General features: G+C 43.2%; 1 protein-coding gene across 2 annotated transcripts in view; it reads left to right on the top strand.

Annotated features, from left to right (window-relative positions):
- Window positions 1–821: 821 nt before the first annotated feature.
- The window catches only part of ARHGEF6 (Rac/Cdc42 guanine nucleotide exchange factor 6), a 3,277,165-nt gene continuing 3,262,267 nt past the window's right edge, over window positions 822–15,719 (top strand). For both annotated transcript variants that reach the window (XM_069612789.1, XM_069612790.1), the window contains exon 1: window positions 822–1,012. In XM_069612789.1, coding sequence (XP_069468890.1) covers window positions 848–1,012 — 165 coding nt within the window. In that variant the 5' untranslated portion in view covers window positions 822–847. The remainder of the gene's footprint in view (window positions 1,013–15,719) is intronic.

The raw sequence follows: 15,719 nt of genomic DNA on the forward strand, positions 1-15,719 counted from the left end.
CATTTAATTGTCTACTGCACAGGTTTGACTCACCATAGAACGCTGTATATGGGGACATTTGTAAACGAGGTAAATACTCTGACCCTGGAGGAATGGTGGATTATGCTGCGATTGGGGGAAAATCAGTCGCTTGTGTTTGGGGTGGTTAGGATTCTGACCAAAATATTTTAAATGAAATGAAGATGGAATTAAGGTTGATGTTCTTTTAAATTGTAAACTTGTACGAAATATTTCAAATAGGAACAAACTGGAGGGCTCGAAATTTCATATTTCTTGTACCGTAGCCGATATATGGGAAATTATGGATCATTTTTAGACTATGAGTAGGATGATGGAATTCATACTAAACAATATGTGGGAAATTGTTGACATGGAAATGCTGCTATATGTGGAAAATTGTTAAAAGTTTTATAAAAATAAAAAAAACAATAAAACACTTTTGCCACTAATGTTGTTATAAAATCAGATAGGGTTGAAGGGAGCAAATGATGGAACATCAGTGACACAAACTGCAGCTGAATTAAGTGTTCTGCGAAACCATTTTCTAAAGGTGATCACCCTATACAATTCTTAAAATGTTAAGCTGCTCGCGTTGAAACGCCAAAATATTACCACTGCAATGTTCCTATAAACTATCCCAAATAATGTATGGGACGTTTTGTAAAGGGCGACATGTTAATAGAAAAGTTTGGTTCCTTGTGTTTCTGATCTAACGGCCAACGAACACAGTTCACAGTGAAAAAAAAAATAGAAATGAAGAAATAAACAGATTGAAGCACGGATGTGGGTTACGGCTTGCGACAGTATCACCAACCCCTGCTTCTGTTTCGGAAGCTAAGCAGCAGCCATGAACCCGGAGGAGCAAGCCATGACATGGCTCATATCCTTAGGCGTCTTGATCTCCCCCAAAAAGACTGTGTGCGACCCAGAAGCGTTTCTCAAGTCAGCACTTAAGAACGGGGTAGTACTCTGCAAACTTATCAATCGTCTTGTCCCAGGAACCGTAAAAAAGGTAACAAAAGTAGCAAAGCATGTTTTTCTATTCATTTAACTTGGCAGTGGAAAAAGCAACCGCGTGCTTGAGATTATAAGGGCCATATCTCCAACCTCGTTGCTTGTTTTGGTTTATATTGTCTGTGCACAATAGTAGTCTTCACGTCACGAATAAAGATGAGGAAGACGCTCATTGACGTTATGGACGGCATGGTGGACATTTTTCGAAAAAGGAATTGAACTCAACATTCGATATTGTTGAAACCCATAATTAAAGTAAAAGATATTTCCGCCGATAAAGCGTACTTTTCGGGGTAACAAAACATCCGAACGAATCACTAGAGAACAATACAGCTGGAAGGCACGTTCAATCACATTTATTTTGTGTGTCCTGGCTGAAATGTCTACCTTATTTCAAATTTCAACACCGAAGTGGCAGCCTCTGAACTATACCTTCAGCTTTTAGTTATTTGTTGTGCTTTTCAAAAATGTTCAATTGGGCTTCCTTGACGAGGGCTGGCAGCCAACCGTAAACGCGGCAGCCATCTTAGAACGAAGTACTTTCTGAAGATCGTATAGCTGAAGTACTTGTAAAAAAAAAAGTTTAATAATTTTTATTAATTTTAAATAAGAACATAATGATGTACTTTCATCGACCTTTGCAATGAGTGATGTGCGTGTGTAGCACACGCGAGGCAGTGTGGAGAGTTATGTTATTTTCGGTTCCGTTATGTTCTTGTATAATTTATTTCATAGAGATAAAATGACTGCAGGTCTACAGACCCTACTGATATTTCTGAACACTGAGCAGCGTTCAAGCTTTTTGGTTCCGCTTGTATGGCTTCGCCGATTGGCCAGCGTTGCGTGCCTCAGCTGCTCTCTGTCTATGAGAGAAAGGGGCGTAGGCTGGGTCCTGATGGCAGCAGGGTGGGTCCGCCCACGCGTTCGTTAATTAAGATGGCAGCAGGTCAGTAGGTGCAGGTACTCAGGTGTGTATACGTTGTGGCTGCTGGTGCTGTAGGCCGGTGAAGGACATCAGTCTGATAAACTGCACGAATACTGCAGGGTCAGAGTGTGTGCAAGCGGACTGCGTAACCGAACTGATCAGAACTGGTCGGTTAGGCGCTGTATAAGGGACAGGACACCGGTGTGTTGCCAGCTCCTTATTGCTGGGTTTAGCAAGTGGTGGTCTTGACTGGAAATTAGATAACCTTGTTTTCACTCTGCAAAAAGAGGACAACTAGAGTCGTATATATGATACCCGTACCGTTGAGTGGCGTTCATGGAGGTAGACGTTTCAACATATCCATTCTTTTTTAGAAATATTTTTTATTGGAGTATGGAAAACAAACAGGTCAAGTCTATATACTCCAGGTTATTTCCACAACACTGTTGTGGCGCATGCTTGCAATGACACGCTGAGACTAAAGCTGTGTTTTACTGAGCAGATGTCAATGGTGAATATTTACACTTGTTGGTGCTACCAGGTGTACCTCAGAGAATTTTATTTGTTAATGCACTGTTATATCGTATGGTTGGTAGAGGAGTGTTGCTAAGAATGTAGTGTGCGAGGGTGGAGAGTGACGGGCTACGTGTCTCACTTGCTTGTTTCTCTGGTATTGTGCATCACCATCTGTTGGAATGTGTGTTTTTGTATTGTGGTAGAGGAGTGTTTTGGTATGGATGCCTTTTGTGTGGGTTGCGTGCTGACTGGGTTCAGATGGATGGGAAATGGTATGGTGGAAGAGTGGGAAGGGTTTTGGTTGAGTGATGGTGGAGAGTGGCGGGCTATGTGCCTAACTTGCTTGTTGCACTGGTGTTGTGCAACACCACCTGATGGAATGTGTGTTGTGTTGACATGGGCGGTCTGGTGTGATTTGCTCAGGGTCTGCACCCACTAAAAAGGGTGCATCATAGTCTATTTGTTGGACAACCTGTTGGTTCCCCACCCCAGCACCAGTTGGGTGTGTTGTGTTCATTTTGTGTTGGTGAAGGATAGTACGTTTGAACTGGGTGGTTGTGTGTTTGTAGAGGGGGAGATGTGATGTTTTAATGTTGTCTTCTCCTGCTGGTCATCCATGTATGCTCGGAGAATGTTGGTGCTTGGATTGATTGACAGCTCAGGAGAATGTTTGGTTGTTGATTGTTAGTTGAGGGCCTGAGTTGGTGGGTGGTCTCTGTCCATGTATATAGTCAAGAGTAACTGGAACCCAGCCACTATGTTTCTCTGCTGCTGCTCAGCTTCCCCAACCCACCTCACCTGAACTCATTTTGTTGCCAATTTGTTATGAATGATGGCGGATGGAGCCAATTAAGGTTTGCAGGTAAAAGGAGTTTGTCAGACCCCCTTCAGGAGCGTGGGAATGGCAGTGCTTCACTAAGCTTTACTCTTCTAACGGCTCTCCTGTGCTGCTCTAGAATCCATGGGGAAACTCTAGAACAGCACAGGTCAGCCATCATAATGACATAACGTGAGAGGGGGTTTAGATCCTATTAAAGATAGGAGGCGAGTATTATGCATTACAGTCTTTACTTCTGAAACCACAACAGCAAAGAAACAACTTTTACAAACAAAAGGATTAAATAACAGAACTAAATACGGTTCAGTCAATGTAAGGGAAGTTCCACCCAATCCGAGATGGAGGAAAGGTCATGCCCTGCAGGTGACCAATGGGCAGGGACCCTCCTCTATATATGTCCTTTACTTTATTCCCAACTCCTTTTTCTGCAGCTGTCTTGCACCAGACATCCACTGCAACGATCCAACTGCTAAACGCAGAGAAAAAGGATCCAGAGAAACTGGAGGGATCTCAACCTCTCCCCAGCTGGACACTACGACAAACTCTTCTGGATTGGATCTCTCACCCGAAAGCATAAAAAAAAGAAACCAAATAGGGTGGGTGTAATAAAAAACAAGAGGGTGGGATAATACTCGTCTCCTGTCTTTAATAGAATCTAAACCCCCTCTCACGTTAGTGAGGGGGATTAGCCATTCTATGGCATGCCAGGAGGCTTCCTATTATGCACGTTTGAAGCCCTTGCATCACATTAACCCCAACATGATCAATACACTTGTGATAGAATACAATTATTCCAATGATTATTCCCTTGAACAATCAGCTGCGTTGCCTATTCTTTCCCCCCAGGAGAACTTCCTAAACACCTTAGCACCTTTTACTGAAGAACCAAAGGAGTAATTAACTCCCTCTAACCGTAAACCTTACTTAATCTATTTGGTCAAAGGGGGAAGGGACCCCACAATAGTGTTCCTACAGGAATAGCAGCTGAAAGGTATTAGGAGGCTAAGAGCATCTGTAATCCACTTAAACATTTTTAAAACACTTAATAACTTATACATTAAAATGCTCTGGAAAAACATGGATAATAGATGGAGGAAACCATACGCTTACCCTTGCTGGCAACAAAGGAAGTGACCCACCCCCGGGGAGAAAACATTAAACTGTCCATATATAATGGTTTGATATCAGAAAACATCTTAACAGTAAAGAGAATGCCACATGGATAACTTGGAAGAACAGTTGTAACACCGACAACTCTTCATTTAGAAAAACAAAACACACTAGTCCAATACGATGTAAACGTCCCCAAGAAGAAAAAACCTAGCTTAGGTGGAACCCCAATGCCAACGGACCTGAAGGCCCTGCGCACTAAGTACTGTCTATCCACTGTTGTCACCCTTAAAGACACCATGTCTCGTTGAGATAGTGGCAGTTAAATGCATAAATGCATTCATCTACCTGTAATGTTACTCCTTTAAAAACCAACTCCATCGGAAGCTACCTATCTATCCTACTGTAAGGGAGAGACGGAACAGAACATTTTTTGAGCCATACACCTAGTAACCAAGCGGTTGCAAGCTGAAAGGTACCCTTGCTTATTGAAGGCTGACCCAAAGTCCTTGATGACACAGATAGAGTCCTGTGAAAGCCTCTGGGAAGCACCAGCAAGAGATTAAAAATCTCAAGTAAATGAGAGAGGGGTCCCTGAAGGACCCGCTCATAAGAGAAAACTGTCGGTACAGGGATAGGCCACGGGAGGAGAGGGACGATACCAGTAATATCCACCGTAAATTCCTATAGGGCTGGGAACCACCCCTGCGAAGGCCCGCACTAGCTTTGTCGACTGCATGCGCAGTTGAACCAGAAAACCTTTCTATCATGGCAAAGGAGGAAAACCTACCCAAAAGGAACCAACCAACCCTGGAGGAAACAGTCTCAAGATAGTGCACTGGGATCCACATTCTAACTGCAGAGCCGGGGAACCTAGCAATAGCAAATAAGAAACAATGGAAAGAGAAAACCTAATCGGAACCCAAAGTACAATATCTTGGGAAAGAGAATCCTCTAACATTATATTGCTCCTGTCCTGGAGATGTCTGGCATTGATCCTAGAGAAAGGCTCTTGACTGAAAGAGAGTTCGCTAACAACTCTAAAAGGCTGATATGCAGTTTCTTCACTAAAGTGGACCACCTCTGCCTGTGAAAAAACCTCAATCTTGGCACCCCAGCCCAATCTGCTGGTATCTGACCCCGGAAAGACACCCAGAGAGCAAACAGAAAAAGAGCGTGCCATTCTAGACCTTCATGAGCCTGAGTCACTGAAGGACCTAACTGTGAAAAAGACCGATTCTTGTGAACATGTTTGGGACTATGACTCGGATGGAACTGACCATCTGCCCATCCAGGCTAGCTAACTGAGGGAAAAAAACTTCCCTTTCAAGAGGAAAAGATGGATTACTTCTCTACGAAGGAGGGTTTGCCATTCGGTAGGATAAAGATGCAGAGCTTTAATCTGTTGTATTTAAAACAGAAAATAACCCCATGATTGTAGAAGGGACACCGCTAACTGTTGTCAAAGAAAAATACCGAAACCCCTTGGAACTGACGTGAGTTACCATCGGCTTCATTAACTTGTAGAAGCACCAGGGGGGCTAATGGGAAAGGCCAAACCGAAAGGGAGGGACATTGTTAAGTGCGAACCCATCAGTGGAACCGAAGAGGAAAAAAACTCCTGATGAGGACGTAAACAGGAACCCCCTGGCACACCTCTGTGACAAAGTGGGAATAGAAGAGCTAGACCAGAGCCCTATACAGAGTCAATTAGACAATGGTTCAGCAAGCTGTGATGACTGAATGGAATTATGAGGTCAGCATGTGTCAGGAGTGGAGTGTCTCTGTGTGAAGGACATGTCTTGTGGCCAATGGGGAGAGGGAGAAGCCTTAAGAGGTACTTTCTTTTAATACTAGCTTTTTCTTCTGTGTGTGATGAATAGCCGTTGGAAGAGGAGGAAGGGAGCCTCCCGGAAGACAAGGCTGAGTTAGAGCGGGCCTATTAATAAGAAAAGGCTGTACATCACGCTCCTGTTGAGCTACGTTCGTTAAGTTGAAAATAATCCAAACAGCGAAGGTTCAGGTACTGTTCGTTCACATTGAGACAGGCTGATTTTAAAGAGGAAAGGGAGCGAGAATCATACACTGCCGCGTCGCCAGCAAGCGGGAGAAGCAACAGCTGATCCCAGCTGCAAGTTACTGCTCGAAGAAGGTTCCTCTCTCAGGCCCCCACCGTTGAGAGGGAGGAGCCTGAGGTGGGCCTGGCAGGGCCGCTGTCTCCAGCTGGCACGGAGCAGCCCGTTGAAGGAAAAGGAAGGCGGGGCCGGCTGCCAACAGCTGATGGAGGACGTGCTCCTCTCTCGCCCCCACCGCAGAGAGGGAGGGGCCGGGGTGAGCCTGCCAGGGGCGCGGACTACAGCTGACGCAGCGCGGCCCGGTATAATGAGAGGTGGGTGGGGCCAGCCTGCGACAGCTGAGCTTTCAACGCTACAGCCAAGAAGGATCGAAGGGAGTAGAGTACAGTGGTGGACCGGAGCAAGAGGTGAGAAGGAAGAGGGAGAAAGAGTTGATGTGAGCGTGGCAAGCGCAGAAGAGAGTGCAGGTGGCAATGTTCCCTCTATGAACACTAATGGACTGAGATCAAGAAATGAGTAGAGAATAAGGGCAGTTACCTAAAGGACATATAAGAAAGCGCACCTGAGGAGCAATAGAGAGGTGATTTCCCTGAGTTTGGTACCAGTTGTAACCCAAATAGCTATAAGAAGATATCACACTGCGCCTGAAGAGGAACTGAGTCTGTGCTAACTTTATGAGAAGGTGCCAGGGCACATTAGGGATTGAAAAACCGGGAGAGCTAAAGATATCCCTTCTCATTAGAAACTGCCAGAGGAAAGGAGAGAGATCAGCATATACTTCCTCAAGAAAGCCGAAGAGTCACTAAAGTTTATAATCTAATAAAAGTTAACCTAGTTCAACTTAATCTGTCTCAAGAGTGGTCATTTCCCACCTGACCTATTACAGCCTCCTTGAGGTCTAACTTGATCTTACTATCCGCTGGTGAGTATACTAATAAACCCTTCAGTTTTTAAGATGCCACAAATAGATGTTAGCACTTGCAAGTTAATTATTGGGCGAAACCCTACTGACCCCCACACTATCAAATTCTGCTTGCCTTAGCGGACACTGGGGAAGGAGGCAAGGGAAAACTGACAGAGGAAGACATAAGACTGGCCACATCCCCTTCTATGATTTCATGTGAACTCCTGCACAACAAGAAAAAAGTTCCAAAATGTGGGAACTCCCGTCCTCTGCACTCTGTAGGTGGCTCTAATTAAATATATTAAGTTGACTTGTTTGTTTTAATATATATATATCTATGAAACAGCTGTGTTCAATTTAACATCTATAGGTAAATACTTAATAACATATATCAGACACACTGACACAGTTGAATTTCTTAAACTGGGTTGATTTATTTATGGCCCGACACGTTTCGTGAAACAATCACTTCTTCAGGGGCAAATGAACATTTTTTCACAACAGTATCTGGAAAAAATTATATTTAAATAGTACATATTAGTACAGTTTGATGCTATTAGCAGTATCATCAAAACTAACAAAATTCTTGACATATATTCTTCAAAATTAACATAATTCTTGACGTGTATCCAACATTTTAAGTCAATCCTCCAGAACCACATCTAATACTGATTTATAACACGTGTATTTTGTATTTGAAACTGTCTGTAAAAAACATATATAAATATATACCATGCAATCATGCAGGCAAAGACAAAGTATACCTGGTAAATGAATGAAACAATTACCTATAGTCTCACTTCTAGTAACTACGAGTCCTTTTGTGCTATGTTCCAAACAAAGGGATGGAAGCAGTGAATATGTCTTCTTCACGAGATTAGACCTAGGCTGTAGTTTCAGAGTGGCCTAGTAATGAATAAAAAATAAAATGGGGTCCTATAAGTATTAAAAGCAAGAGTGTAAACTTTTTTTTATGTTAAACGTTTTTAAGGAAAATAGGTAATCAGGTTGGTGACTTACCAACAGTTTAAAAAAAAAACGAAATCATCCAAGAAATGGAGATAATTGCAGAAATGGCAGTAATCCACGATGGGAATCATCCTGTGCCGATAATATGTTGTTCACTGGCTCGGGGTTATGGTAGGATTCAGTAGGGATCCTAAAAAATAAAGACATGTCCCTTAAAATAGGGAAAAGGTAGCCAAAAAGTAAAGGATAAAGCGAGGTTTAGGGAAAGTATTGACGTAAAGCCTCATGACAACTTAACGTTTAGCATGGACGTGAACTGCTGATGCATAAAAGGATTTATGAATAATATGTAAGGGGCAAAATAAAGATGTAAGGAAATATTATAGCGGATCGTATAGTGATTAAAAAATAGTGGGATCTTAGGTCAGTTCAAACAGAAGTCAAGAAGGCAAAAGTCACAATAAGTACAATGTATCTGTCTAGCATAGTTTGCTCTATATACGCTATTCATGATGGTGGTATATATGCAAGCATGAATTGTCAAGTGTCAAAAGAAGGGTCAAGAATAATACCTAGGATCTAAAGAGTTCAAAGAGTTGAAAAAAGGTGGTTATTTACATGAAGATGCATTGATAGTCTGATTAATAAGTCTTTCTCATAAAGAGTTCAGTCTTATTCACATCAAAAAACATTATGGACCAGAAATTGAAAGAATAACCCAACTTTGGCTGAATATGAATTAACAATAGAGCATGACATACTCACTACAGTAATGATATCACACACTCATATTGAAGTTTGCTCACTGTTGAGCTATTTGATTGTATCCTAGTTATCATAAACCTAGTTCCCTACACTAACTTAAAGTACAGTGAAATAGCTAGTTTTACAGAAAAGGACCCGTATGGAAGTCTTCATTGAGTCATTGAGTTTGTGGATCCAAAATAGTTATTTCTGTGCGAGGTCACCACTTCTTGGTAACTGTTTAATGATTTCTAAGACAACCCATCTCAATTGGGAGATGTGCCTATTTTCATTGAAGTGTCTGAAGACTGGGGATTTCTGGTTGCTTGTTCTTATGTTGGATTTATGTTCTGTCAGTCTTTCTTTGATTTTCCTTGAGGTCTTACCAACATAATATTTGCTGCAGGGGCATTTCAAGGCATAAATCAGGTGCATAATGCATAATTCTTGAGTTGAATTTTCTTGCCACTATTTGGGTGTCAGATGTGGTCGCTTTTCAGAATATTGGCACAATGTTGGCAGTTCAAACAAGCAAATGTTCCGTGTTTTTGTTTCGTCAGAAATGTTTGATGTTGGCTTTTCAGTTTTTCTGCCTTGATGAGGGAAGTTTCTGTCCCCTTTGTAGGCTAACATAGGTGGTTCAGGAAATAGTTTGTTGAGGTTTGCATCAGATTTAATGATGTCACAATTTTTCTGGATGATTTTTTGAATTTGAAAACTTTGACTTGAAAATTTGAGAGTATGGATTAATCTTGTATTTTCCCTTTTGGTTTTATCTTTCAACAGGTCTTCTCTTTCCAATGCTCTTGTACGCTCAATCGCTGTATTCATTGTATGTTCAGGAAAACCTCTTTTCTTAAATCTCGCTCTCATATTCTCAAATTCGTGTACCAACTGGGTTGCGTCAGATGTATTCCTTTTAGCTCTCAGGCATTGGCTATGGGGTAAATTCTGTTTAAGATGAACAGGATGAAAACGTGCATAATGCAAGGTACTGTTCGCATCTGTAGGTTTTCTGTAAATCTCTGTAATAAACGTACTGTCTACTCTTGAGATGTTGACGTCTAGGAAATGATTCTGAGGATTGCCAATCTCTAGTGTGAATTGTATTTTTTTCATGACATCCATTCAGATAGCTGAAAAATTGTTGTAATTCCTCTTGTGAACCATGCCAGATACCAAAAATATCATCGATGAATCGTTTCCAAAAAATTAAGCTCTTTCTCCATGGTTCCTTGTCCAGAATGTGTGTCTTTTCAAAATGATACATAAAAATATTTGCATACGCAGGTGCCACTGAAGAGCCCATGGATGTTCCAGAGATCTGTAAGTAGAATTTATTGTTGAAACGAAAGTAGTTGTTGTACAGGATAATGTTGATTAGTTCAATGGCAAACTCTTTGTGTATTGAAATGTCTTTGTGTTGTAACAGGAACCATTCCAATGCTGCGATACCTTCTGCATGGGGGATAGATGTATAAAGACTATTTACGTCTAACGTGAATAATATAAGTAAAGGTTCATCGTTGTGTATGTCTTTCAATAGTCTTAGGAAGTGCAAGGTATCCTTTAGGTATGTCTCAGTCTTCAGCACCAATGGTTACAACGCTCTCTAAGTAGATTGCCAATGGGTGAAATATACTTTCAGTGCCAGCTACTATGAACTGCTCTCAGCCAAGTTCCAAACCTCTCCTAAAAGTACCATCAAAATCCACCTCATATACAGGCCCCTAGGTCCTCCCGGAGCCTTTGAGGAGGATATCTCATCATTAGCCACCAATAATTCCAAACTAACAATGCAAAACATCATATTAGCGGACTTCAACCTTGGCTATAATGACCCCAATGACATACCTGCCACCTCCTTAGCCACTGCACTATCCGGACTAGGCTTCACTCAAGTTAGCACTCTACCCACCCATGTGAAGGGTAGGATACTTGACTGGATAGCAGCCATTAACTGTAACATCACCCTCAAGGACCTTACACCTCTTGTATGGTCTGGCCATCACATATTATCCTTTTGAACTCAATGCCAATATCCCTATCACACGAAAGTCTCCAGAGGCATTACCCTGTCTCACCAGAAACAAACAAAATATCACAGCTGAGACCATAGTACCACTGGTCATCCCCACCCTCAATGCTCTACCAGGCACAGCTGATCTCAACCTACTGGTTGACACCTACAACGGCGTTATGACTAAAGCTATAGAAGCCCCTGCCCCACTCAAATTTTGTAAAGCAAAACCTAGAGCACACCTGAACTCCTGGTTCACCCCTGAGCTCAAACTGCTTTGCACAGAAAAAAGAAAACTTGAGACACTCTGGAAACTACTTCCCTCCCCAGAAAACAAAACTAACCTCATTAATATCACTGCCTTATACAAAAGTGAGATCATCCGAACCAAAAAAGACACGTACAACAATCGAATTAATCAAGCAGGAACCAACACTAAGGAACTTTTCACCATCCTTAGAGAGTTAGAAAACCCCAAGCCCCTTATTAGACACGAGCGGAAATCGACAAACCCTAGTGCACTAGCATCTAAAATGCACTTGCCAACAAAATCTCGGGCCTCCAGACCAAAATAGCCAACAAACGGCAACAACTGTCCTCAGCCAATACATCGAATCCGACTTTGCCTCCTACCACATACCTCAATTCAGGTTTCAAATTTAACAAGGTATCCATTCCTGAAGTCCAAAAAAATCATAACTTAAACCTTCCAATTGCAAAGGCGACAGCTGTCCAGCGCAGATTATAAAAGATGCGGCCAGAGACCTAGCCCCCTTTATTACTAAACTCATAAACTCCTCATTCACTAATAATCTAGTCCCAAGTAACCTTAAACACTCTTGGGTCCTCCCACTACTCAAAAAACAAACCCTCGACCCAGCTATTCCCACGAACCATAGGCCAATCAACACAGTCCCCTTTTTACAAAAAATCTTAGACAGAGTAGCCTACTTGCAAATACAATCTAGAGACCAACAAACTATTAGGAACTCGTCAATTTGGCTTTAGACCACCGCATGGAACTGAAACAGCACTTGTTGACCTCAAAAGCCAGATTGACGACTTAAAAGACAAAAACAAAGTAGCTGTACTACTCTTATTGGACCTATCGGCCGCCTTTGACTTGGTTGACCATAACATACTATGTGATCACCTGTCTTCGGCAGCTAATTTCTCCAACTCTGCCGTCATGTGGATACGGTCCTTCCTCGACAACAGGACTATGCGCGTCTTCACACTCACAGCAGCCACAGACCCCATCCCCATAGCTTGCGGAGTCCTGCAAGGCTCTTGTGTATCACCTACTTTGTACAATATTTTTACAAAGCCCCTTTTCGACAAACTGGACCGTCTGTGTGTCACCTACACTAATTACGCAGAGGACACCCAGATACTCCTACCACTATCCGGTACCTACGACACTGACGTCCACGGGTCAACTAAGTCTACTCCATCATTCAGGCATGGATGGTCACTAATGGCTTGTGCCTGAATGATGATAAGACAGAGCTGCTCCTGGTCGGCTCACCCAATAACCTACTCAAACTCAACCCCAAATACTCCAGCATCCACATAGATGGGAACAATATTCCTGTTGCCAAACACGTTAAAACCTTAGGGTTTTACCTTGACGCCAACTGCAACTTTACTAAACAGGTCAACATGACAGCATCAGCCACCGCCTACACGGGCAAGCTGATTAGGGCCTGCAGGCCACTACTATCCCCTAACAGCTGCCTCATACTGGCCAGAGCACTGATACAATCCAAGTTAGATTACTGCAACGGCCTGTACCTCGGCGCTAATAAAGCCATAACCAACAAGTTGCAAATTCTGCAAAATAATGCGCTCAGAGCAGCATTAAACATACCCAAAAGAGAACACATATCAGCTACTAGAAAACAATGCAAATGGCTCTCCATCCAAGAAAGAAGTGACTTAAAAACCCTCTGCCTCACCCACAAAGCGCTTAATCATCAAGCCCCACCTTACATTACTGACTAATTCACCCAAAAACTGTCAGCTAGAACCACTAGATCCTCGAACACATCCTGCCCCCTAGTACCCTGTTACAGTCTTAAAAGGGCAGGTGGAACCAGTTTCCCAGTTCTGGCCGCCCAATTATGGAACACACTTCCTCTGAATATCAAATCTACCCAATCATTCATAGCATTCAGAAGCCTCGTCATCTCCTGGCTTCTCAACAGAATCTAATCCAGAACCTGCTTAACTCATGACCCCAGCTAAGCATTTACATTTTGTACTGAACACTGAATTACTGCTTATTAGCCTGCTTTATTGTAGTATGTATTGTTTACACATCTGTATTTTGCACCTGCTGTTTACCTGTAACCGTATTCTGTACTTTAAGCGCCCAAATACCTCTGGGTCAGGAGCGCTATATAAATAAACTAACAAGTACTCAAAATGAACCCTTGTTAACTTACGGCAACCCCCCGGGGGTTTGAGGTGAACGCCCCCCAAGAAAAAACCTGCCCAGCACATGAGGCATTACAGAAGACACCCTAGGTCTAGCAGGACCCCTGTCGGCACAACCTCTCCAAATGAACCAAAAATTGTGTTCAAGCCCCTCGAGCAGAAGAGTAATTGTGCGCACCTCTTGATGTGCCTTGTCTAGGATGGGTAGAGTCCTGGGGAAAAAGCAGCCAAAGGATCGGGCTCTATTTTCCTTAGGGGCAAAGATCTTAATGAAAGCCACCTGTCTAATAACAAATCGGGATGAAGTCACATGGTTAAGGACTTGTGTTATTCTGTAGACATGAAGGCTTTTAGCTATGCCGAGCAGGCAAACTGATCTTAAGAGTCCAGCCCCTCAGGACCCGCACATCAACAGGCAAAGCCCATACCAAAGCCTGGGTAACCTGACCCAACACATTCTAGAATTTGCCTTGACAACCCCTCCAGGGTTTATCTACCCCCTTTCTGGGGCCTGTCCCCTTTATTTGGGACTAAAAGGATACCATGAAGAGGTCTATTCCTGAAAGAGGGCCACCTTTTATAAAGAATAAATATGATGAAGGATGTTACCCCCCCTTTTTTGTGGAGGAAATGGGAGATCTAAGTTTATCTTGCTTCTCTCCAGAGGCAAACCCCAGACCACTGGGTTATCAATAAAAGAAATAGGAAGTACAGGAAACAGCTACCAGGTCCAAGACGGGACAGACCGGGACTGACGGTATTACTCTCTCCTCTGTCCCCTTACCAGGGGCAGTGGTGGGAGTGTCGGGGGATGGGGGTTCAGGAGGGATGGACTGAGTTGTCCTGTAACCTAATTGGATATACTAATGTACCGTAATGGGGAAGATCTGGAAAGAAGAAACAACCCTAGTTGGGAGGTCTCTCTTTTAGGCCTCTAAAGCTGAGACTAGTGAGGAAATAAGGATTGACCAAACAGTGTCCAAAGAAGACTGACTGCGGTACCAATGTATGGATCCTAACTCTCACTTTTATTAGAATGAAAAAATGTTTCATTGATTGCACTTAATATAACCACAAACCGAGCAGGTAAGGGTTAATGTTCCTCAAACACATCTCTCTGTAACAGAGGAAACATGGGAAAAAACATACTGCGCAAGCACACATCCAAGCTGCTCACCCTAGCAGGGTGTGGCACTCAGCAGCACACAAGGGGTAATCCTGCATTGTAATTCAGGCAAAGCCAGAAGCCGAGCAGGCTGTGGTGTGCGTTATTGCAAGGCGAACAGCTGTGCCAATATTTTTTAGAAAAATGCCATAATGTCATAAATACATTTATCATTATCTTTCTTAAATTGCGCTTAAAACCCAAGCGATTTGGGTTTCTAAGCACGGAAACGGTACTCGCACTCCTGTTGTTCTGTGTGGTCTTGTTTCCAAGAACAATGTTGCCCTTAGAAACCCCGCCGTCCTCCGTGTGCGAAACCTGAAGGAAAGCTTCTGAAAGGCTTGCACCTTGGGCAGGGCTGGGCGGTACGCTTCAATCTTAAACGTATTAATAATTAAAAACATAATAAAACAAATAGAAAATGAAGTAATATAAACCAAAAACCCCATTCCTAGTGCTGGGGATTACAGGCTCGCGCCACTGCGCCCAACCTATCTATAAATTAGTAAGTATACAAATATGCCCAGTTGCAAAATTGTTTTATTCAATTGCATCGTTCAGTAACAAGACTTACAGACAGAAGTGTCGGTTGACAATGGCTAACCCCCTCACTAACATGAGAGGGTCCCCCCCAACGCGCGTCGGGCCTGGAGCAAAGCTTCCGACAGGCCAGCGCGCTCTGGAGCTGGAACAAGCTCCTTGCCGGCGCCGATACCAGCCATGGAAACGGCGCACGTAAAACATGAAAGGCCCACACGCAACGGACCTGAAGCCCAAGACTTCCCCGCACGCGTTGGGCATGGGGCGGGCGAGCCCCCGTATAAAGCAACAACAGGCCTACACGCGTGGGTCTGAAGCGAAAGCTTAAGACCGAACCACGCGTGTTGGGCACAGAGAGGGCAGGCCGCCCTTCTCCTCCACTCATTCAGTGCTGGAAAGCGCACGCAACCTCACGCGACAGGCCTGAACCTCAAAAGCTTCCACCCTGCCTGCACACGTT

The sequence above is a fragment of the Ambystoma mexicanum genome, chromosome 5p (assembly GCF_040938575.1).
Source record: "Ambystoma mexicanum isolate Mex_15411 chromosome 5p, UKY_AmexF1_1, whole genome shotgun sequence".
NCBI lineage: Eukaryota > Metazoa > Chordata > Amphibia > Caudata > Ambystomatidae > Ambystoma > Ambystoma mexicanum.